Below are 25,976 nucleotides of genomic sequence, written 5' to 3' on the forward strand. Positions count from 1 at the left end.
CGTAACACGAAAATATTTCGTCGGAGTAGTTTGTTGTTCACCATTAATGATAGCCCGCGTATGCGTTCGTTGACCAGCCGGTTACAAAAAAAAAAAAAAAAAAAGGGTCGCCGAAGCGTAGCTTTTTTTGACGTAAATTTGTGTGGTTCACGCAAACATAGGTGGCCGTTGTTTGCAGCTTCTGTTTTTATTCGGTCAACAATACCGTAATTAAGCGCGTTAGACCTCGAGTTTAAACTATAAACCGCTGGGTACGTTTCAGAATTTACAATGGCGCGTTGAGCCATGACAAACAAGTTTAAAAATGCCTTGAAAGTTAAAAGAAAAAATGTATGCCGCGTAAGAGGATAGGGTCAAGGAACGCAATACATGCGTTTTAGCGACAACCGTTTATAGATTTTCAGCTGTCGCAACTGAAATTTACTTCCCCCGAGTCCACTGAGCAGAACGGCCAAGAAGCACCATCCCGGCACCGTTCTCCTTGAACAATAATTTAGTTAAAGAGTACTTTCAAAGTGGCTGAGCATTGTAACGATAGTTTTTTTTTTTTTTTTTTTCAGATGCGTTTGCTGCTGTGCCTGTGCTTTCGTAATGCATAATTACATCCGCACCGTTTCTTAAATGCGAGACCATAGAAATATAGGCATATCCCGACCACGAAACTGCTTGGCTCGCTCTTTTTTTAATCCTTGGTTTTTAAAAGCATTGGAGTAATTCAGAGTATATGACTTAGTAAATTATTCTCTCGATAATGTCACTGACCTCCCAGACGCCAGTTGCATCCTCTTGCATCTAAGAAACCACGCGGATGCAACAATTATGCATTACGTACTAAAGCACGAATTCACATAGCAGCAAACGCATCTGAAAAAAAAAAAAAATCGTTTCAATGCTCAGCCACTTTAAAAGGTACTCTTTAACTAAATTTTAGTGAGCACGTATTCAAATGGCAGCAATTAAAAAAATCCGAAGACATCAAGCACTTCTTACGCGTTGTGAATGAGAACGCATGAATTCCTAGTTGAACGCCCGAGATTCCTTGCTTTTGCCTCACATTTTTGAATGACTCTGTATCTTGCCACTTGGGGCACTTTGTTTTGTGATCCACCTGAACGCTCTAGAATAGTGGAGCGATACCAAACTAGTTTTGCAACAAAACCGGTTATCTGGTCATTCGATTCGATTATTCGAATTTGAAAGCCAGATAACTGCAGCGATCGGTTAGCATACCTTGACCGGTTTTGTATCCGGATAGTTGCACATCCGGATTTCTGTTTTATATATGAGATATCTTTGCGAACACGAGCAGGTTTCTTGGAGTCGATTTTATGGCGTAACCGTTTTTTTGAAACAGATTTCTTTTCCGTTGCTGCTCCGTTGCAGGATATGTTCCACCCCCAACCATCCGAATATTCGAAAATCCGGTTAACCAACTACGGAAACCGGATATACTGATTATCTATTATTGAAAATCTGGATATCCGGATAATCGGCTTTCCAGGCTGGAGTTGCTCCGAGCTGGTTTAATCGGATAACCGGTTTTATGGATATTTGCAAGCACTACTTTTGAATGGCTTTGATCTTCCTCCCACACGTTTCACCCCTCCTCGTTCCTGTTGACGTCTAATGGAAGAGTTGATGACGATGGCGAATTTGGCTGCTGCTTCTTCCGTTCCTTTCATCTGTGGCGTACTAGCGTGGACAACAACTTCTCACTACCGCTGCGTTAAAGTTCGCTCTGTTGAACGCCTGTTGTTATAGAACTACTTCGAAGGAGTTGTTTTTCCTATTGTCTTATTATAGAAGCTGACACCAGATGTCTGCGTTTTTGCTCGAGCTCGTGCTGTAGAATGCCACTTGATTGATTGATTGTAGGGTTTAACGCGCCGACGCAACGCAGGCGATGAGGCGCGCCGTAGTGGAGGGCTCCAGATTAATTTTGACCACCTGGGGATCTTTATCGTGCGCCGAAATCTCGTACACACGGGCGTTTTTGCTTTTCGCCTCCATCAGAAAAGCGGCCGCCGCGGCCGGGAATCGAACCCGCGACCTGTAGAATGCCACTTGCTACATAGGACACCTCGAGCAATCGAACACCTCGTTTTCTGTCACGGGCACAAACTTTCTTGTTCGATGGGCCATTTAAGGCTTCACATCAAAAATAATCACACAATGGTTGCCTCCCCTTGATGCATCTTGTTAACAAGCCCAACCCCCAAAATTACAAGCAAGGCAAATTGGAGAAACTGGACAATGGCACTTGAAATTAGTGCCAAAAGCAGGAAGCGAGTATGCAAAGGGCAGGCAGAGTAACCAAAAAACTGTTTTGTTTCTTGGTTACTCTGCCCCTAGATTACTCCTCGACATGGCGAGCACTGATATGGTCACGAGCCCCTGAAAAGCACTGCCTTTTAAAGCGAAGCTTTGTACCTCTACCCCCAAGGATTCCGTCGCGACCGTTGGTGTCAGCAGAAAACTTCCGGGAACAAATAAAAGAAGTTACTGGCACCGCCAGGAATCGAACCTACAACGAATAGACAAGCGGAGCAAGAGGCCGTTGTCTTACCGATTGAGGTACGAGACCACGCAGAGGTGGGGGAGACAGACGGTGCACTCACTGAGCACATCTGCGGGTTTACCCCCCCCGTTCTCACTGAATGCCACGTGATAGCATCGTGTTACCTCTCGCGCCGCTGTGCACTCCGTCCATGGCACGTGTAGCGGCCGTGTGCACGCCTTGCGCATGCACTAGGACTTTATAAATATTAAAGAAAGTTCACACCAACCCATGACATGTCACTTCTCCATCTCTGCCGCCGCAGACAGAGGCGACGAGATCGGCGGCAGAGATGGAGGAGACGTGAGATCGTCTAACACCGGGTTTGAGCTTCCTTTAATTTTACAAAAAAAAAAAGTTTCCACTCATTTGCTTCACCAATACAACTCAACCAACCACCATTCATGGATAAGGCATTGATTTAACTTCAGCAAAGGCTGTGGTTAAGTGCATTTCACTTTTCTCTGGTTTCACTCTTTGTAGAGCCATGCGTGTGAATCCAAGTCGTTTCCTGCTTCGCTTTTCAACCACCTTCACAGGGTGGATTGGCGCGACTTTTTTTCTTTTCTGAATCTATTTGGCCTCTCCATGCCTTTTTTACATAATCTATAGGAGAGGTAGTCTGCTACTCATACAAGCCCATATTTTTTGTGAGCTCCAAAATGCCTTAGGATGACATTTTTAAATTTTCACAGCCAGTTTTTCAAAGTTATCCAGATGTGCCCTTAAAACCTTTCCACGAGTTATTAAAAACGAACTAAGCACACAGAAGCAGAAGTTGCTTTGGGACTTCAAAAGCTTTCAGTTTAGCGAAGTGTGTGTTTGAGTTCCAGTGCAGATATACAATGGATAAGACCACAGTTGCCCCGTGCCCAGTATGCTGCACTCACGATGCCTGTAAATGTTACAACACTAATTAGGGATTACCAGAAAGCTGAAACTTGTTTGATACATTCCACCTGAACCACAAGGACGACGCAATAAGCCACTAATCAACACAGTGCAGTATGTACAATGCGCAATGCTGTATGTTATGCACGGTGATAAAGCAGTGAGCACCCCTAAAAAGGTGCTCACTAATGGTGATCCTCACCGACCGTGCTGAAACTTTGCACGGAGATCACTTTATATATGGTGCCTTCTTTTCTTACCACACGCAGCCAACAGCAATGCTTGGGTTTCTTTGCAATCAAATAAAAACTTCTTGTCGCCACAGGTTTTCACATGTACAGAGAGAGACAAAATCTAGCAGGATTGATACCCATAGGTGAAAGTGTCATTTCTGGGCCACATGACCAAGTGATCGCTGCCGCCTGTGTTACTTGTAAACATAATGTACCATAAAATGCGACCTTCGTGCAAACTTTTGGTGCAAAGGAGCCCCAAGTGGGCCCAAGAAGTGCCTCATTCTTTGCTGCAATGCACTGCGTATGTCGGCGCTGATCTGGGTGAAGAAACGAGGCGAGATTCGGCAGCGTTTTTTTCTCTCTTTGCATCACAGATGAGTTTATTAGCAGCAATGTCCATCCACGAGGGCATGAGAACCACAGACAAAATATACCAGAACGGTCGTGCCAGCACCAGATTCGGGGGCCTACACACACCTACAAGGTTGAAGGGCCACTGAGTGCCGCAAGCACGTTGCAAGTTTTTTCTCTTCAAAGACCATGCTTTCTTCAAAACAGACACAGTTTAATGTACAGAGTTTACAAATGCCTCTACTTCACACCAATCTTTTTTGTGTCAATATCTCATTTTATATACATATATCGTATGAGTAACTTTATGTATATATTTATAACATCCTTTTGCACTTTTCCCCGTTTCTAAAATCTTCATTGTGACGATGATCGACACACAGGCCTGGCCTACCAGTATGGAGAGAGAGAGAGAGAGAGTGCCTAGACAAATCGCTCTTCTACGACGCTTCGTCTCGAAACTAGGGGGCGTCAGGGGGTCTTCTTTCCCATGAAACGGGAGGCAGGATGATTCTTCCGCTGCACACAGGAGTTGTCACGCATCCGCCGTGACCCAATTGCATCTGCTCCCGTACCCATCGCACGCGGAAGGAGAACAATCGCTCCCGAGGCCACATTTCCTCGACTGGACACCCCGCAGGTGAAAGCGAGCCACTCGGCTTCTTCCCCCAGCGGGAAACGTAAAAGCCAACGCCCCAACTTCGCACAGTGGTGGTGCTGCTGCCCAGTGAAGAAGAAAGAAACGTGCTCGGACCAGCTCGCAAGGAAAAAGACGACAACAACCACGTCACGCCAGTTACAGTGCTGGGATCGGAACCGCGGGCGTTGACAGTCACTAACAGCTCGTGCTCGGAGGCGCAGCAGTTTCCACTTAGCGAGGACCTTGAACGACAGCTAAGAAAAGAAAAAGAAAACGAACTAAACGCTTGCGACACACGACGCACTACGCACGCGCCCGGCGAGTGGACGACAGGATGCGCCAAGTGTAATCCTAGCTTGACCGGGAGTTGTGGGGCTGGTGAGACGCCCCGTCCCAACACGGTACTTCGAGGGGCGGGTGAAAAAAGTGCCACGTTTAACTCGCTACGCCACTGCTCTTAGCACACTCTGGGGACCTACGTTACCACGAGTTGATTGTGCAGATCTAAGGGTGCATTTGCTGCTTCTAAGCTGCTGCATCTTTTTTTTTCTCCCCTCTATACAAACACACGCACCCCACACGTTGCGAGAGAAAGAGGGCCTATGTGCTACGACACTTGTTCGACCGAGGGAGGAAGAAAGGTGGGAGGCGCGCTCTGGTTTCTATCCGCCGCCGAAAAGCCCTCGATACTTCCCGGAATACCAAACTGCGCTTGCTACCTGGCAAAAGCTGTACCGGTTGAGCCCGGTCATACCACGACCGTCACCGTGCAGTTACAATGGCAGACGGCAAGGCCCCGCAATACCCCCTGGAACTTTGAAGACAGCTCACGGGCCTGTGCTTTTTGTCCTGGCAGTCGGTGGGTGCGTTTGACGGGCGTCGAACCCGGCTTGTGCTGTGCCCGCAGCGCGGTTTGTCTTCCCTTGTGCGCCGCCCCTGCGGACCAGCGTTGCGTGAACCCATATGTCTGGCTGGAGGGAAAGAGAGACACTGGGGCCCTAACGAGTGACGTCACCGCATCGCCCACTTTCCCTCTCCTCTTCAAACAAACAAGGAGGAACGAACGTGCAGGCCTCCCTCAAAGTCGGGGATCGACCAACAACTACCCTGCATCGACTGTACAGACTCCGTCGCTGCTGGCAAAGCTCTTTGTGTAATTTCTATCTTCGGTAAGGGTGGGGGAGGGGGGAAAAAAATTACCTCGCTGAAAGCAACCTCGGGGAAACAAAACTGAGCGATACAGGAAGAAATAAGTACCACAGGACGGCAAAAATGAAAGCACGTAATGAGCAAGTACCAACTAGAAAGACATTGCCGAAGCAACCATCCTGTACACTTTTTACAAGGCGCGCCGCGCCTCTCCGAAATGCGGCCGTACCGGGTGACACAAGTCTCTCCAGGAGGGGCAAAGTGGGCTGGTATTTGCCAGACAGCAATGTACGTCGGGCAAGAGACACAACTCACTTGGAAACACAAAGGAAAGCGATGATACCTTGAAATTCCACGGGGCCATACAGCTTCAACCTAATGGCAACAGAGGTTGGCTGCACCCTGAGTCAGTCTGCCTCTGTATTCGATTGGACAATACAAGTAAGCATTATTACCAACGTCATGTTCGTAGAACAAAAAGTCACGGTGCGACACTGCACGAAGATTATGTCTAAGCTATGCTCCTCTTACACATTGTCAGTTAGACAGCTATGAATGCTTTTCCATTTGTCTGGTATTCAATGCTGGTAGCGGAAGGGTGATACAGAATCCGCTCTAAGCAGCCGGTCTGCGCTATTACAGACAATACCGGGTGCTTGTAACCCTAACGACCCATTTAAAAGGGCGCCTAGACATACCTGTATGGAAAAAAACAAAACAAGAACACACACAAAAAAAGAACACCAACGCCACAGTCAATCTTTCAATATCTCTGCACAAAACTTGACTTCCATACGCCAGCAAGGCCCAGATGCATTCTTCTACTTTTTACAAGAAAACAGCTGATTGCAATGCAATCACAAGGTTGTCAGCCCACAATTCAAGAAAAAGCGTTTTTATCCGCAGGAAACAAAGTCATATTGGACAAGCCGCAACTTATGGCGATATTTCTATACTTCTGTTTCCATAGCTGAAAGGCATCGCACCATGCAAGCTTTACAGAGACATCTCGGACCACTCTACTCTTGTCCTGCTTGCTTCACTTGCACTTACAGAAAAAAAGGAAAAAGTAAACTAAAGCTCAACGGAAGCAAGTGGGAAATGACGTCGCGGTGCTCTTATCAATGACAAGCGTACATTTACATTATATACATGTGCACGCATGGACCAAACACTTCAGTGTCATCTGGCGCACTTTTTCGCGTGCTTGTGAGTATTTGACGATGCGACAAGGTAGCCGCTCTTGTTTTTAGCCACAGAACAACAGTAACGAAAGGAAGTTTGGAGCAGAAGACGTCGCTTGCCTTTCGGAAATTACAGTTTCCCCACTGTGCAAACTATGCGCAAGGGAGAAGAAGACACCTGTGACGGCAACTCTATCGAGCACTAAGGGTAGGGCAATGCCGATAGCAAGATGCTGCCTCCCTTATTAAAACACACAAAAAATAAAGAAAAGTCTTACTGCTCAGTGCAAGGTTGGAATAAAAAACCCAGAGCTCACTATTCGACCAGATTAGGGGGGAATCCCCAAGGTGGAGTAAGTTTCTGCAAAGGAAAGTTTCACATCCACCTCAATGCATCTGTACGGCTACAGAGGAAAGCTATACAGCTCTCTCAGAAACTTTGCAGTCGAAGAAAAATTTGTCCTGGTCCAGGATTCGAACCCGGGACCATTGCATAACCGGAGCAGTTGCTCTACCGAGCTAACCAGGAGACCAGCCGTTTGTAGTGCGAGAGCGAAGTGATCAACAACTCGAAGTAATGGACAGGTGCTAATTGACCAGATTTAGGGGAAATCCCCAAGGTGGAGTTTGAATCCAGGTTCGGGTTGATTTCCGGGTTCGAATCGCGGACCAGGACAGATTTTTCTTCAACTGCGAAGTTTCTGAGAAAGATGTACAGCCTTCCTTTGTAGCCGTATGGCTGCATGGAGGTGGATGCCAAACTTTCCTTCGCAGAGCTCGCTATGCGTCCAGAATGCATCCAATAACTGCATCAGTAGAATGAATAACTGTGACTGCTATTTCAAACTTCGAAGATTAGTATTGATGTACATGACCGCTGCCTCTGCTACGAGCAACCTTAAAAAAGAAAAAGGTTCCCGTATCACAAGCCACAGAAATCGCTAGCCTCTGAGTGAACCCAAATAAAAAAGCACTGCTGACCTCAAACCAGAACAAAACTGGCTTGCTTAGGCCAATTTCCCTGACACCCAGAAAAGACTAGACAACATGAACGGAAATGAGAGACTGAAAGAGAATGGAGCTGTATTAGAGGGAAAAAAAAAATTACCGTTGCTTTCTGACCGGTTGACACCCGACATTAAATCAGCTGTGCAAATAACTTGTGTCGATTAAAAGCATGCCCAACCAATCAGTGTACAAAGCTGGAACTATACGAAGCACTCATTTTGACAGCGACCTTAAATGTGCCCCAACTTGACTTTTGAACCCGCCTTGAAGAGAACCAGTGCATGTCACACTTCTTGGCAAAAACGTGCGCGCAGCAGCTCCGTTTCCACCCACAAACTGTAGTGGTGCAACACTCTTGCTCAGCAAATGAGAGAGAAAGTGGGAGGCACGATACGTTGTTCCATTCTATGCATAAGCACAAATCAAGTTCTGACCCATTCTCCAACAATGTTCTGCGCACTTCCGACAAAACTGAACGCGACAAATCCCTCTTGGTGACTGCAAAAATGGAGACGATAAACACAGTGTGCAAATACAATCGTCGTGTGGTTGTGACATCTGCTCCGGCCGCAGCATACAACAATGCTAAGGGCGGTTACAATACAGCGATACTGTACAATAAAACAAAAAACAAAACAAACACAACGCATGGCTAAAGTATAGTGCAATACAAGACGCGGAGTGCGGCATAAAGTAAAGCTGACGGTGCACTACCACTTAGCAGTACACAAAGTCATCGGTGGGGGATGCGATCGGAAACAAACAAACAAACAAACAAAAAACTCCAGGCCATGTGAGCGCGAGTTGGGTGAATGGGGCAATGAGTAGTGTGGCGCAGACAGGCTGAAATGAAAGCCCCAGGGGGCTTTGTATGGCTGAATCGATAATGGCAAAATAAATATTACAGCATGAACGTAGAAGCCTACACGCGAGCAAGACAACCAAGGGAGACGCACAAACAATGAGAGTGACACGGCAGGTGCGGAGGGGGGGTTGCAATTAGAGCTGGGGTCCAAGTTTTGGCAGAGAGGAGTGATGCACTGCCTGCCAATCTGGCAAAATTACTTCACCCCTCTCCTGCCTCATCCTTCGGAACAACGCACAACTCTGAAACAATGTTATCAACGCAATTACCCATTGACGTGCGATGCGGCAAACGGCGCCCCGTTATGATTAGCTTCGAAAAGCCACGAAATTGCATCCCGTTTCAAGTTATTTTAGGGCAACACCCTGTCATCACACTGTTGTACAAGTTAGCACGCTAAAGCCGTTCCCCCAAAAGTAACCACCCTCTGTAGCTACCGCCAATATTACACTGCAGAATAACGGTTACTTCCCACTATCCATTGGTTCATCATACCTCATTCCCTACAACAAGCTTTGACTGAATTCATTACGTCGTTCCTTACATTAATAAATTACCACCCACGCCAGCAGGTAAGATTACATAAAATGTCAGCATTGAGAAGCACTCACAGAACCACTGTGGCAAAACGCACATGTTCACAGAGGAGCAGTAATCCCCACGTGAGCTGCCCACGCTCACTTCCGTGTAGTCTCCCAGCTCGCTGCAGGGACGGCAAAGAGCAAGGCTGCACAAAACGACCCTGCCTGCTGCAAATTCAATAACCATGGCTAACCTGCTGAACTCGTAGTGGGAAGGTAAAGGAAAAAAACAGCACAACAGAACTACAGGGCAATGCGTCCTAATGTAACCATGCTTTCTGTAGATTTTTTTATGGCTCGGTCCAATGAAGCTTGGCATAAGCAAGCAGTTATGCAGATACGCATTGCTTGAGGATAGACAATTACCCGCATGCCTAAATTATTAGAACGATGCGAGCAGATTGGCTGAACTCCGTCACTACTGATCCCCACCCTCTTAGTAGCAATAAGGCTTTCTGCTGACTAGTACAAAGTTTTGTGACAATGCAATTCGCTCCAAAGGCAGTCATCTTGTGCCAAGCGGAATCTTAGAAACACAGCTTCCAATGCCTCATGTTTTAAAAACACTTCCAGTGACCCACTAACGCTGAAACCTACTGGAATACTGCTTCATAACGATGGAGGCTGCTCAGTGTCTTTGCCGAGCCATTTCAGTCACGGTTCCATTGGCCCAGGACATCATTCAAGGCTGTCCCCCGCGTTTCCCGTTAGCGCAGTCCATTTGCTTGACCACAAGGGCATGGACTCGCACTGCCGCACAGTAAAGCAGCCATTACACTTTAAAAATGCTCACAGGGTCGCACTGGACCAAGCACACGGCTTTTGACCAAGGCTAAACATTAGCCTCTTTCTGTGTGCCATAAAGAAAATAACAATAGGAGGGGGAAGCTTCCACAGCTAGCAACTGCAGCTTGTGCAATTACTCCTGCTTTCCTCTAAGGCGTGCAAATTGTGCTCAAAAGAATAAATAAATAAATACCATGTGTTACATTAACAAAACGAAAAGGACATGGGGAAGCACGAGACAACGGGAACAAGAAACAAATGCAGCAGTTTTCTTTAAAAGATGCAAGCGGGCGCCTTCATTTGTTTAAAAACCTAGTTAAAAGAGAAAACGAGACACAGTTCTTGCAAGAACTTGGCCGCTTGTGGGGAGTGCTCAAGCCAGAACACACTCGACCTGACGGCGATAACCACAAGAAGGGAGGAAACACCTGCCAGCAATGACGACAACGGCAGGAAGGGTGCGGCTCTCAACAAACACAAAGCCATGATGGGCCTGGATGAGGACACTTGATACCGTGGATGGCGTGCAAAATAATCAAAATACTCGCTGTAAATAATCATAATAACTAAAAAAAAAAAAACGCAGTAAAATAGACAAGCAACCCCACAGTGCCGACCAGGAATCCGGCACAATGCGCGGCACTAGACTGGCTCGGCTCTGGATTAGACTAGAAGCGGATTGCGTTCCCTCACTCTGCCTAGTGTAAAGCTTGCCCCCCACCCACAAGCAATGTCCAAGCTGTGGGTAAGTGGGTCGGGGGGGCAAAAAGCAGCAGCAACAGCAGTGCCCTCTGAAGACAGATGGAGTGTTTTCGGCAGTGCATCCTAGAATGTCTCGGCCGTCCATCTCTACACCAGTATGGGGAAAACAAGAAAGAAAAGCCACGGGGCTTGCGAATTTCCTGTCACAACCAGTCCGTGGCTCTTCAAAATGAAGGGATAACCTTGCCACAGAAGGAAGGGGGAGGGGGCCTGCTCGAAACTGAAGCCTGTACGCGATGGCACTGGCTCATACAATCCCACAGCTCCGCAGAAGAGGGAGTGAAGGAGAGGGGAGGAAGGCTAGGAGGACTTGGTACCACAAGCCTCGCCAAGTGATTCGACAATGGAATGCGCACAGGAACGAGAGAGAGGACGAAAGGGGAAGAAAAAACTAAATAGACCTAGTGTCCCCTTCTAGGAAACAAACTGTGCCTACCAATCCATGTTTCTGGCCCCCACCCCCCACTGGGAAAGATGAACGTGTCACAGCCCTCCACTGTCTTTGTAAACACGGGAGTGGCGCCTATCGACGGGCCATCACCACCGGCCAGCCTGGAGGGAAGAACGACTGTGGATCGCGCTCTGCACTCGCGTTTAGTCGTGCATCTCCGCTCCAGCTGGGGGTGCGACTTTGTTGCCCCGTGACCCGCCGAGTGACAAGCATGAGGGTTGTAGGGAGGTGAGGACGGAAGAAAAGAAAATACACTCCTTGCCGGTGGGGGAGAGAAGAGGGGGAGAGGGAGCGTGTGACTAGAGGTGGTGTTCTTCTTCTTGGGCCCCGAGTCGTCGTAGGGCGGTGGAGGGGGGGAAGAGAGGGGAGAGGAGGAGGAGGAGGCACTACGTGGCGGGCCCGCCCTCGCCCGCGAACCTGGCCGGATTGAAGTCCTCGTTGACGAAGGAGAAGCCCTTGAACTCCTCCTGGTTGATGTTGCGCAACACCTCCTGGTTGACCGGCGTCAGCGTCGGCTCCTCTTTGGTGAAGTCCTGGTCAAAGTTGTTCACGTCCCGCTTGGTTTTCTGCAGACGGGGAGAGAGGGGAGGTGATTCGCCTGCCCACCATCACCAGCCTGCTACACAACGGAGGCCCCTACTGCACACTGCCAACTGCTCCTACCCCTGTGTGTCCATGAAGTTTCTGGCTGTTTTAACCTGGAGGGGAACCTGCCTGAAGTAGACTGTCTTCAGAGTGAGGTTCCAGAAACATGGGGACAATGCAGAGTGCAAGTTTGTACTAACTTTATACTTGTCTTGGCTCAGGCAGCCTCCATGGCTGTGAAACTATAAGCTTGCTCTAGTCGCAGCCAGTGTCAAGTGCAATAAACTTTTTGTGCTGGTTGGGAAGCAGGACAAAAATTCTGGTGCAACTTCTACCGCAGCTGGGAAGGAGCAACCAATAAGGTGCGAGCACTTTGCAAACAACCTTGGCTATGTTTCGTGTGTGCACAATGCTACAGCCTTTGCTCCACTCCCAAGCAGACCATCCATGGTCAATGTCGTGGTCAGCTGTGGTCAACTAGGATGCATTAGAAAGACAGGCTCCCCGCCCCATTTATCTGCTCGGCGATTCACCGCAGTAGAGAGGATCTGGTTCATCCCACTCTGATGCAGTGCTAAGGCATCTTTTGTTATTTAGAAGGCATTGGAAACACGTGCTCCGGGCCCTTCTTATCTGATTGGTGATTCGCAGGGGTCGGACAATCTGATTCATCCCACTACGACCCAGCACTCAGGCTTGTTCTTTTTTAATTTAGGAGGGACCTGCTCCCTGGTCCTCTCATCTGCCCAGCGATTCATAGGAGTCTGGATAACTGGGTTCATCCAGCTATGACACAGTACTAAAGCTTCTCTTTTTCAATATAGAAGGCATTAAACAGACATCCCCTACACCACTCTTATCTGCCGAGCCAGCCAGCAGCAGGCGATAAGGACAGTTGCAAGGTTAGCGCAGCCCGGTAGATAATACGGCAGTGCAATGCATGCTGTATTCTATCATGCAATTGCATGATAGAGTACCCGAGACACGTGCCCACAAAGGGGCAAGCTCACAAATCCCTGTGAAAGATGCGGGAAAACCAACCGCACTCTCTTCAATTTCCCTCATTATGCACCGCTTTGACTGCATCATTACAGCGGCGGCTGTCCTACTGGCTGTTGCTGGTCGAAGTCATAGTTTATTCCTCACATTTCCAGGGACGATCCCCCATTGTCAGCGCTGTGCACCAACCGCTCCCATGCCTGAACATGCACGCAGCGTTCTATGCTTCGAGTGCACGCGGAGCTGGCGTGTTGAACTCAATATCTCCCTTTCAACCAGACCACTCGACAACAACCCTTTACTGCTACAGAAACGCCCTACCAGCCTGAGTGCGTGCATGAGAGCAGGTGCCAATGCCTGCTTTATCACGAAGGCGGAAACTCCCCGGCCTGTGACATATTGCAGGTCGCCGAAGAGAACATCTCTAGTCACTCCCTTTCTGAGAGAAAGCGTGCACCTTTAGTCGTGCAGTCCAAGGTTGAGTCGAGGGGAAACTATTACGTGCGATTTTTCATCTCGCATAGCTCCAGTGATACTCGATCGCTTTTTATATTTCTTGCAGAAGGAGATTGCTAGGACAATAGACTCTATCTTTGAACACATTCGAAATAGTCAGTGGTATGTGCTGCATGGTCCTTTTGACATTTCTTAACAGATAAAGGATGAAACTTGGAACTTTCATGTTAAAAAAAAAAAAAAAAAAAGGGGAGTACCCACGTAACGGGCCCCGTGACCTTGTTTTTCTCACATATGCCTCTAAATACTGTTCAAGTTGGCTGAAGCTGTGACATTCAATTGTTATAACCAATAATGAGAAAAATTGGCATTTTAATAAGTGCCTTATTTCACCATATATAACACGTGGCGAAGGTGACGATGCCGCAACTGTTTGTTGCTATAGTATCCAATATACAACTGTTGCAACCAATGTAGTTTGTACTGTATCGTAAGGCAATGTACCTCCTAAACGGTCACTAAAATTTATTAATTTTTGAAGGGGCCATGCAAACAAAATGCAAGTGATTGGTGTTTTTAGTCGTGCATTTGAAAGATTGGTGTTTTATAGTGACCACAGCGCTTCTCCGGCAGCAAGCAATGCTTTATTTGCTGAGAAATTAATCACTTTAAGTCAAAATTTTGATTCTCTCACCAAATCGTCTCTCCTGTTGACGTCTGCGACGACGTAACAAGGACAGGTCTTCAAGTGAACGTTAGTGCGGTGTTGTAAACAAGGACTGCGAAGCCTTGTTTACCATCAGTCCTACTAGATGGCGCCACCATACTGCGCCGGATTACTGTCCACCTTTGCTCTGTTTTTGACCGTATTTGCACCTGGCTTGTGCTTGTTACGGTAGAAAGTAATTCTTTTGTGAAACATGGGGTATGTTCGACAAACAGGGTCATGTAAGATAATGTTGCTTACACCAACCTGCCACTGTTGTGCGAGACAACCCCAAAGTGCCATACTGCTGTGCAGCTATAACAAGCATACTGTACGCAGTCCCAACAGCAGTGTGCATCATGTACTTTCGTAACTTCCACAGTTTACCCCGCCATTCTTACCGCTATGTGTTAAATATCACCATCATCTGCCCTGAAAAGGAAGAAGACCAGCACCTCGCAGCGCGAGCGCACGATCGGTTGTGTCAACCATTAAAAATATGTTGAATATCACCATCATCTCTGCTGAAGAGGAAGAAGACAAGCTCCTCGAAGCGCGAGCGGTATTGGCAGCCATTAAAAAGAGAATGCGAACGGTTCCCCAGCCTCTCTCGTGTTTACAAGTGGTGCCGTGACCAGGACTTCTACCTCCACGCGACGAACGCCAACAACCTGCCTTGGAGCAGCGGAGAAGACGGCGGCGTCGGAGCAGCTGATCGACCTGGTCCAGTCAGCTCGTCGGATCCCGTTGATTTCTGCGGTGGCCTTGTCTGGACCAGGTCGATCAGCTGCTCCGACGCCGCCGTCTTCTCCGCTGCTCCAAGGCAGGTTGTTGGCGTTCGTCGCGTGGAGGTAGAAGTCCTGGTCACGGCACCACTTGTAAACACGAGAGAGGCTGGGGAACCGTTCGCATTCTTTCTTTAATGGCTGACACAACCGATCGCGTGCTCGAGCTGCGAGGAGCTTGTCTTCTTCCTCTTCAGCAGAGATGATGGTGACATTCAACACCATAAAAAGAATCAAAGAGCCCGTCCAAATTCGCCTTTTTGCTGACGACTGCGTCATTTTTAACAATATTAATTCTATTAGTGACCAGGAAGCTCTTAACTCCTTACTCACTACAATCCTCTCCTGGAGCCCTGAATGAGGCATGGTACTAACCCCCCCCCCCCCCCCAAAAAAGTCTTCCTTCGCATCACCAATAAACGGAACCCTCACCAATTTTCGTACTCTCTCGCAGAAAATCCCTCAAACCAAGTTCAGGAATATAGATATTTGGGCATAACTTTAACAAATAATTCAAGCTGGAACTCGCATGTTACTAATGTTTCTTCCTCTTCCTTTTGTAAGTTATGTTTACTTCGGCATAGGCTTCGAGACGCTCCAACTAATGTTAAACTACTTGCATACACAACGCTAATTAGACCTAAGTTGGAGTATACTTGCGCTGTTTGGGATCGTCATACATCGAAGAATATTGACTTGTTAAAAAAGATCCAAAGGAGAGCTATTCGGTTTGTTTATTCACAAATTTCATCACAAAAATTCGGTTTCCGAGCTCATGCGTAACAACGGAATTCCAACCTTGCAGTCCAGAAGACAGTTTCTCCGCCTTAAATCGTTGTATTTACTTTATCACCGCAAACTTGCTTTGAACTGGAGTTCCTTCTTGAAACCCCTGGCTACTCGCCGTACTTGTCATTCCCATTCTCTGTCCTTAACCCCAACGTTCGCTTCTACCAATCTGTTTAAATTTTCTTTTTTCCCCAGCACAATTAATGATTGGAACAACACACCCAAAAATTCTCTAAACTCTCTTGGTTCACTAGAAGAAAATGTTTAGTTGTGCCTGTGTAGTTGTGCCCAGCGTACATTGTTTTACACTTCTGTTCTTGTCTCTGCTTTTTGCTGTTTACTGTTTTCATTGTCGTATGGCTGATATTGTCGCCACATTATGCCCCTCCTGCTGGGGCCTCCATGGCCTGTACAATCTGCACAAACTTTAGGCGCAAATAGCTCGTTCTGCAAGCTTATAAGCCCCGCCTAATTTGCGTTTGCTTTTGCCGGCCTCAGCCAATCGCACGGTGTGCATGTGACGCCATAGGTTCTGTTGTGGGAAATGAGCTAGTGGGTCGCATGGCCGTTCCCTTTTTTCCCTAATTAGGTAGCTTATTTGAGCAACGTTTAAGGTAAAACTGGCGTCAGTATGATTCTAACGAGGCAATCTCTCGAATGAACTAAACTTGTGTTTTGTCTGCATGGCCCCTTTAAAGAGCGGTCGCTCGAGCACCGCACCACTACTTCACGGCTGAATGCGCTGCCATGTTGCCGCTGCCACCAGCCGCGCCGCATGCAGTGTGCGAGTGGTTCCACGGGGCGCACCTGTGGCGTGTGCTGGGCATTTTTGCGAGCAGAAAACAACAGCCCGGCCATTCCTAGAGAAAAAGCAACAAAGAGGGGAGAGAGAGCCCGTATGTCGCCGTCGCGTGCTCGCTTGGCAGCCAAGTCGGGCGTCTCGCTGGCTCATTCGTATCATCCACTGAGCCGCGCAGGTTCGTTCGTAAGAGCCGAAATTTTTCCCATTGCAAACAGTGCAATTTTGCCAGGACTTCTCAGAAATTCCTATCATGCCAAAATTTGTATCACTCAGAATCGTATCATTGAGATGCCACTGTATTTTGATTTTGAAGCAGGTCTTGTTTCAGAGGCACGTAAAACTCGTGAATTAGTAGACTGTCCAGTTCTGACATGCTTCTGTTGTATTTTCTTTTTTTGTGCAAATAAATTTGTATCTCAGCAAAATATTGCAGCATCTTCCTGGCTCCATTTGCGCCGCTATATAGAGTGAGGCTTGGGAGAGAGTGCGAGAAGAGGCCCACCCAGCAAAGGTACAATAATACCGCAGTGGAGAAAGAAAAAAGCAAAACCCTATTAACAACAAAATGAGTGGCCAAAGAACCATCTATTGCGACGAATGTGCCCCCAAATAGAATCCAGCTCAGATGGTGAAACGCACGCTCACTGGGTGTGCAAAAACGCTGCACTCCAATGACAGCATTGAGAAAGAAGGGCTGTGCACATCAGAGAGGAATGCAGAGTGCCAACTATCAAACACGAGTCTCTGAGTGCAGAGGTTGCGTGGTTTCACTGGCATGTGTCTTTCACTCATTAAAAAAAATGTTTGTTTGACTGGCATCTGGACTAAGAAGACCTCCCCCCACCATGGATCCAAATGAACTTGGTTTTAATGATGTTTTACTCCCCCCCCCTCTTGCTTCCCTTACTTCCTACCCAGAAACCTCCCCGATTTTTTTCAGATGCGGAATTTCCTCGAGTACCGTATTTATTCGAATCTAAGCTGATAGTTTGTTTGAAATTTCGAGGATTTGGAAACACGCGCCAATTTCCACGTGAAATTGAGGGAAGTGGCGTGCAGCTAGCGCCACCCAGAAAAGAAAGCATTGTAGCCATTACTAGACGAGCCAGTAGCCACTTAAGGGCCCATAGCGATGCCGCCATTTTGAACTGTGCGGATAGTGGCCTGCGCCTGCGTGCTGTGTGGCGTTTGGTTTTGACAGTGCAATGGCACCAAACAAGCGGTGCCATTATAGTGCCGCTTTTAAAAGAAAAGTTTTAGCAGCAGAGTTGTCGTCGAACGTTCAAGCGGGGCGGGACTTCGGCGTAGATGAAAAAAATGTCTGTCGTTGGAGGACGCAACGGGAGAGGATATTTGCGTGCACCGCAACCAGGATGGCATTCAGAGGCTAGCAGCGATGATGACTCAGAATGAGCACCGCATCTTCATGTTCAATAAACGTGTTTTCTTTTTTGTGAACGCTGACCTCACCGGACTTTCGGGGGTCGGCCTAGATTTGAATAAATAGGGTATTCCGTGTTGATGGCACGTTGAGTTAGCAGTGCCAAGTGCGAAATGTGAAAGCCAGTTTGGCAGAAACACAGTACAGCAGCACTCACAATCTTGGGCTTGAAGGGTGGCTTGACCTTGCGAGCCTCCAGGGCTTCCCAGTCCATGTCCTTGAAGAATGCGTGGCTCAGAATGGCCTGCTCGCCGCCTTGCGACTCCACACAGCCCAGCCGCTTGGCGGGGTTCTTGGTCATGAACTGCACGCACAAGGGTCATGGTCACAATGGGAGCCACGCTCCGTGCTCGGTCCCCCCCTCCCAACAAGATCCTTGGCAGATTGCCACGACTGACTCGAGAGCCGAGATTGGGAAACGCACGACCGTGCCTATACGTACACAGTGTGCAGACGATAGCCACGCCAGAGAAACAGAGAGAGAGGACGGATAAAGACAGAGAGGGGGGGAAAGACGCACCCCCTTGAGGATGGAGACGGCCTCCTTGGAGAGCCAGACCGGGTAGAGGACGTCGTCGTGCAGGATGGACTCGAAGAGGTCGTCCTCGTTGTCCGCCTCGAAGGGCGGCTGGCCCGCCATCATCTCGTACATGAGCACGCCCAGCGCCCACCAGTCCACCGAGGGCCCGTACTCGAGCTCCTGCAGGATCTCGGGCGCAATGTAGTCGGGCGTGCCGCAGAAGGTGGTCGTGGTCACCCCGTTCTTGATGCCCTCCTTGCACATGCCGAAGTCGGCAATCTTGCAGTGGCCGTCCGTGTCCAGCAGGATGTTGTCCAGCTTCAGGTCCCGGTAGATGACGCCGTACTGGTGCAGAAACATGAGCGCTAGCGTCACCTCAGCCGCATAGAAGCGGGCGCGGGGCTCGTCAAACTTCCGCGCCTTCTGGATCTGGAACATCAGGTCCCCGCCATTGACGTACTCCATCACAAAGAACAGCCGGTCCTGGAACAGGAGGGAAAGGGCCTCAGACGAGACGCCAGGCACGTCCATCCACGTGTGCACTCAATAGGGTAAGCCTAATTCAAGTTCACCACCCCCTGCTAGAAAGCATGCCGAACATGCGGTTCCGTACAACTTGTTCGGAGACTGTGCAATGTTATTCTCATTGTGTGCCTGGCCTGGTTGTTGGAAAGATTGACAGGGGTGATAGCCAGAATAACCAGGACACTGAAGTGAGCAGAAGGATCACCACACAAACACTTCGTCACCCGTATTTAAGCCCTAGAGGAATGCAAGCGTATGCTGCAAGTTGTGCGACTTGCCAAAAATAAAGGCCCGTTACGGGTCGGCCAATGTCATCAGTGTCTCTTCAAGACTGATGACAGTGGGCACTCTGATCTCGGTTCGTTTGTCTCCAAAAAAGCCGCGCGGCAGTCGATTGATAAGGGAGTATAGTCATCTCGGAGCTGCTTTTGTGCCGTGCCCACCTCTGTCTGGAAGCAGCAGTGCAAGGCGGTGAGGAAAGGGTGCTTGGCGGAGAGCGTCAGGATGCGCTTCTCCGTCATGGTGCAGTCTACGTCGTCGTCCTGTAGGATGACGTCTTTCTTGAGCACTTTCACCGCGTACACCTCCTCCGTGCCCTTGCGCTCGGCCAGCATCACCTGGGCAACAGCAGGGGGCACTCCGTGACGATGAGGAGGAGGATGGGGAGGATGCAATCCCTGTTCCTGGCAAATTTGAGCTGCGGGCCTCGTTCAGTTTTTTTAAGACATTCTACACGGCTCATACAATACCCGCATTTATTCATTTCCCCTAAGCACATACCGTATTTTTGCATGTATAACCCACCCCTGCATATAATTCACACCCACACTTTCAGCCTGCCTAAAAAGAAAAAAAGAAATCCTCACGTATTGCCCACACATTTGATACAGGAAAGGCTGCACCAAAACTACTGCTCAAGCCACACATCACATATTATGCACACAGAAAAAGCGTATACTTGGCAAGTAGATTACACTGACTGCACGGCGAAAGCTACAATTCACTCAGTGTCACTGCTCTCGCTAGAGCTATGGAAGGCTTAGTCAGTGTTACTGCGCAGGAGCTTCATGGCACAATGCGCATTGCCATGAAGCTGCACTCCACACGCTACTTCGCCACTGAAATTTTCGCATTTTTGGTGCGGGTTATACTCGCGATAATACGATAATAAAACTGCAACTTTCAAACTATGCCGGAACACCATGTCTCCTTTTTGCTTCCAAATTTAAACCCTGTGCAGCATCTACTTTGCCCAGGTCAGTAGAAAGCACATGCACAATGCTTCGGAGAACATTCCTTTCCTTTAATGCCTGTAATTGAGCCACACACTTCAAACTTTGGCGGTACACCATCCACAACATGCCCCGCATTTCTCGTATAGTATTTCAACTCTCTACAGTGGGCAAACAATGTATGGACCTCGGGCAACAGGGTCAAAATGCCCGCTGGCACACTGAACCCACACATCCCTCCACCGTGATTACCTTTCCGAAGCTCCCCTTGCCGAGCACCTTGATGAAGGTGAAGTCCTCCAGGCCAAACTTGCGCGGCCGCCGGCTGTCGCGGCTGCTCGGAGTGGGAGAGAATTTCTCGACAGGCTCGCCCCCCGTGTCCGGCACCTGGAGCTGGCCGTACGAGTCGGCCAGCGACAGCATGTCGTAGCCCCCAAAGCTCATGCCTGCCATCACGAAAGGGCACGAGAAGACGGCTTAGCACGACACGCACGAGGCTGGAAAACGCACTGATTTCGTTCCAATATGCATGTTTAATAAATGTGAACTGCGTACGTGCGAAACACAGAAACCGCTTGATTGTTTTACAGCCGGAATTTCGCACAGACCTCATGTTCTACGGTCTAGTTATTTCAACACCATAATCAGCAACAGGCATTACTCAGCACACGCAATAAACAAAGACTGCCGCAAACGTGCAGACTTACCCGGCATGCCTTTGTCCTCGTCTGCCGTCGCCGGCAGCGGGGACGTGTGCGATCTTTCAGACACGGATTGCGTCAACTTGTTGGGAGATTCACTGATGGAGGTCTGTCGTCGTGGCACAAGGAGAGAAGACAAAAAGGCCGGTTCATGCCACCCTCCAACAGTCAGACTCTCAAACATGTAAAACGGCGCCCGCATTTTTTAAAAACATTTTCGGCGCTGATCCGAGCTCAACTCGCCTTACAAGAGCTGCTTGAAATGTTCTACCAATTACGGCCCCGCTAATATCGCCGATTATCATTCAATCAGGCTGTTGTAGCAACTCATCAGTTCAATTAATTAAAAACTGAAGCCAATGAAAGATGATCCCTAAGCTGGAAACTGGTGTAACCACATCACGTCGTGTGATGTACGTTTGTGGCTCAATTTTGCCAACCTAGCATGCTTTCTGAAAAACCGAGGCAAGCGGTGCACACGTTTTTTTAGTTTGACAAAGCTGGTTCGCATGCCTCAAAACTAAAAGCCACTGCGAATGCAAATCGTCATGACATGTACCTTGACTTCATACCTCGGAAATGTCCAGCTATTTTACAAATGCAGCGGAAGAGAAGCCTAGAAGGCGGCCTAACAATGAAAGCATTCTGCTTATTTTTAGTTCAGCATAATAAAAATTATAAACTCAACTCAACTTGGTTGTTTAGCAATATTACTCGTACAGAGCAGTCTGAAGATCCCCCTCGCAAATTTTCCATACAGTTCCTATATTCCGTATACAGTATTATAGATTAGACCAAACTATTTTTCAATGCCTTTCGGGTTCTATCTACACATTCACACACGAGCGACAGAAGAGTGACAAAGCAATCTGAAGTGCTTCTGCTAGCACAACCACAAGAAGCAAAGCTCTGCGGGGAGGGAAAAAGAACCAAGAGAAGAAGGAAGAGAAAGCTATCGACCGTCATGGTCGCACGCGACTACAGCTATCCTTTTGGGTTTGACTTTTGTCATTCCTGTAAGCACACACGAGATAAATATTCAAATGGGCCCAGAAAACAAACCAAACTATTACACCTAGGAAAAGAGAGGCAGTGAGACAGTAGCACTGCCCTACATCCACATCCTGCATAGCATTATCGCTGCTACAGATCTCCTGCCTTTGGTGGGCTGTTATGTCAGTTACAGCATGCTGCAGTTTGAAGCAACACCAAGAATAAGCTTCACTGCTTGATGACAGACATATGCACTAGAGATATAATAACTAGACCTCAGTACATTTTTAACTTTTTGTAACATAGTAAATGGAAGTAACGATATCACCTCTGCATGCCACAAGCTTTCAGATTTATTTTCTACTGGAGGTCTCCCTTGAATCCACTTTTTTTAAGTCATGTTATGCCTGCCGCACTACACATTCTTCGCTGGAGAAGAGTTTTAACTACACAAATACGAACTGCTTAGCTTTCAACGCCACAATAAGAGAATAGGCTCCTGAAAGCTGCCTGAGCAGCTCCTTTGCATGTGCATTTTATTGTGCGGTGTTGACACAAGCGGGCGTTATATGTTGCTCTTACACACTACATGAGGGCAGGAATTATGTTAACTTTTCGCAGTGAGGCGTTGTGAAAATAGTAGTTAGGTTCTGTTCCATGCAAACCACTCAAAAGGCCACTGAAATCAAGCCACTGCTGTTGTTACACCATAAAAATAGGTTCCATGCCTTCTGCAGTAACACCAAGCCTAGTCAGGAAAATTGTGTTACTTCTTTTTAGACTGGCACATACACATGTTAGCAATGTTTTCATTTTCACTTCAAACAAATTTAGCAGAGAAAGAAATTATTACCATCGCATGCATACAGTTATTATTCTGTGTTTATAAAAGAACTATGCTTACATTTGACGAAGTCACTTCAATCCAAATTAAAATAAAACAGAACCTTTTTTGTTGCCATACCATTATTTAATGCCCATTTGACATTGGCTTGGCGCAAATATAAAGAGTTCAATTACGTAGGTCAACGTTTGTAAGCTTTATAACACCTTCTTAAGCTATGAGATGTGCTGTATCAGGGAATTACCATTTTCATCAGAGCTTTATTCTCCTGTTTTAACAGGTCACAGATTTACTGATCTTAGATAAGGAACAAAGATATTGCAATCCTGTCTTTTTTTTTTTTTCCTATTTTGGCAAGTTTGGAATCACAGAGTGAAGATAGTTTTGTATGTTCAGTTGTTTATCGTCTTTGTAACATGCAAAAAAAAAATTGTAACAAAGTAATGGATACAGCTAATCATAATTACCCTTGAAAATTTTGGCAGCAGATGCGGATAACAGTTAGCAGCAACTTTGTCCTTTTCAGCCTTGCAGCAAAAAGGTTTCGTAATAAGTAATACATTACACTACTGTGCTCAGTAAAGGATCTTAAATCGAAATGTTAAGGCATTCTAGGGGGGCAAAAAAAGGGTTTTTACAATCACGTAAAGACGGCAATATGCCTTCTGATTCTATGGATGCCTAACTGATGCGTTCAAACCCATCATTTGGCATATACGGGGCATTTGAATACAATCATGAACACGTTAAAAAATGGTTCTGTATTAACTGCGCATTAAACTTTGCATGAAACTTGCACTTTATGGCCAACTATTATGCTGAACACCAAGATCGACAGCGGCTTTTTCTTAAAGGAGCCATGAAGACAGAATACAAGTTTGTTTTATTCGAAAGATTTCGCGTTTTATAGCGCCCCCAGCGCTTGTCCGGCAACAAATGATGCCGTATTCACTGAGAAATCGATCAATTTAGTTTAAAATTTTGATTCTCCCGCCAAATCGTAGGTTTCGTAGTCACAAATGACGTCAGAAGCGCGTGTATTCACGCGAACTTCCACTGCGTCATTCGGGTTTGCGGCCTTGCTGTCCGTCAGCCCTCCCAGATGGCGCTGCTATAGTCATCCACGAACCGTTGTCCACCGTTGCTTTGTTTTTGAGCGTATTGGCACCTGGCTTGTTTTTGTTACTGTAAAAAGTGATCGTCTCATGAAACCTGGGGTATCCTCGACAAACAGGGTCACGTAAGACAACGCCGCTTGCGCCACTCGGCCAGTGTCCTGTAAAACAACTTCAAAGCGGCGGAGTGCTGTGCAGCTAAAAAAAGCATAGTGCACCCAGTACCAACAGCAGTGCGCATCGGTACTTCTATGCTTACGTGCGTTTTTGAAACTTTCATTGTTTACCGCACCATTCTTACTGCTGTAAAATGAATATGCATTACACTTAAGCGCAAATAGTTCGATCGGAAAGCCTATAAGCCGTGTCTAATTTGCGTTTACTTTTTCCGTCCTCAGCCAATCGTACAGCTGAGCTCATGTGACATCATAGGTTCTGTTGCGGGAAATGAGCTAGTGCGTCGCATGACCATTCCGTTTTTTCCTAGTTTTGCAGCTTATTTGCGGGAAGTGTGCGTTAACGGTGGTGCCAGTATGATTCTATCGATCCAATCTTTCAAATGAACCGAACTTGTGTTTTCTCTTCATGGCTCCTTTAACTGCATAGAAGCAGTTTTACCTTACCTCCATTACCTCCATTTTCACCATTTTTACTGCGATCTTGAACACAGTTAAAAAAAAAAAAAAAAAAAAAAAAAAAAAGAGAGAGAAACCTATCATGCTGAAATAAAGTACTTGGCACTTGTTTGCACTTCGCGCTGACATTCTTGTTTTTGCTCCAATGGAATGTACGGGTGTTCAACAGGTGGTGAAAAATAGCTGGTGCAGACACTGCCCCTATAGGCACAAGTTTTTTTTCAAAGACTTTTTTTTTTCATCTCAGGCAGCATTAGCTGCTTATTTGAGACCAAATAAAAGCAACTGAGAAGAAATGGTGCTATTGATTTTTTAAAAATGGGGAAGTGAAAAAGCAGTACCGAAATGAATCCAGCACCGGAAGGATCTGCCCGAAGACTACAATGAAGATGTACCTGTTACCCGAACAATCGACCCATATACCACAAAGTTCCGAGAGAACACCCCCCCCCCCCGAGACATCTTTAGGGGTGAAATTTTCAACTTACTAAAAGACCTCAAAGATTGCGCTAGCTTCGACGCCTTCGAAAGCCCAAGTAGCTGCTCCCTCTGCAAAAACGTCCCGCGGCCGCGAACACCGTCGATGTCTCGGTTTTGAACAAAAGAGACGCATCCTGTACTTAAATGGCAAGAGGAGGAAGGGGCAGTGGATCAAAAGAACAGAAGAGTGGGGTGACACCGTCCCGGCATCGTTTGAGCACTGCGGCATCTCGACAAGCCTGGACCGTCCTGAAGACGGCGAGTTCAACCAGTGCCTGGCCTGTGCAAGCACGGAACCGGCAGGGAGACCCAAAGCTCGGGAGAGCATGGTGGATGAAGCACTGCAGCTTGTGTTCGACTCTGACAGTGTCACATTGTTCAATGACTTTAGCGATGGTGAAAATGCGTATCATCTATTCACGCGTCGATGCATTCACTCGTTTGTCATTTCCGCACTTGACCCAAAAATTTGCCCATCTCGTATTTTTTGCTTGATATCTCCGCAGTTTTGAGTGGCGGTGCGGCAACTTTTTTGTAGTTTCTCGCAACTGACCCGAAAGATTGCCCATCCATATTTCTCACTTAATATTTTTGCATTTCGAGTGGGTGTTCTTTCCGAACCTTACGGTAATCGCACTATACACTCTGCTCAGAAATGATATCGACGCGAGTGCGACGTCAAGAGACAACTGGGGAACGATCCCTTCAGAGCACCGTTTCCTCGCACAGTGACTCTAAACTTGAATCCAACAAGGGCTGGGCTGCATCTGTACCAGCCTTCTTAAAGCCTTCTGAGAGGAACTTCAAGTGGCGAATTAGTGTGCGACCTTCACAACAACTGACATTGACGATTTTCCGGCACTGCACACCGGCAGCTGCACGACTGTGTTGCTTCTCAACTTAATGC

General features: G+C 47.4%; 1 protein-coding gene across 4 annotated transcripts in view; it reads right to left on the reverse strand.

Annotated features, from left to right (window-relative positions):
* Positions 1-4,335: 4,335 nt before the first annotated feature.
* Positions 4,336-25,976, reverse strand: part of Pkc98e (Protein kinase C) — a 54,794-nt gene continuing 33,153 nt past the window's right edge. For all 4 annotated transcript variants that reach the window (XM_077681546.1, XM_077681543.1, XM_077681547.1 and 1 more), the window contains 6 exons: positions 21,009-21,111; positions 20,554-20,747; positions 19,513-19,686; positions 18,545-19,027; positions 18,182-18,328; positions 4,336-12,027 (listed from right to left, as the gene is read on the reverse strand). In XM_077681546.1, coding sequence (XP_077537672.1) covers positions 11,848-12,027; positions 18,182-18,328; positions 18,545-19,027; positions 19,513-19,686; positions 20,554-20,747; positions 21,009-21,111 — 1,281 coding nt within the window. In that variant the 3' untranslated portion in view covers positions 4,336-11,847. The remainder of the gene's footprint in view (positions 12,028-18,181; positions 18,329-18,544; positions 19,028-19,512; positions 19,687-20,553; positions 20,748-21,008; positions 21,112-25,976) is intronic.

The sequence above is a fragment of the Haemaphysalis longicornis genome, unplaced genomic scaffold, assembly GCF_048455015.1.
Source record: "Haemaphysalis longicornis isolate Haplotype H1 unplaced genomic scaffold, Haemaphysalis longicornis Haplotype H1 scaffold_8, whole genome shotgun sequence".
Taxonomy (NCBI): domain Eukaryota; kingdom Metazoa; phylum Arthropoda; class Arachnida; order Ixodida; family Ixodidae; genus Haemaphysalis; species Haemaphysalis longicornis.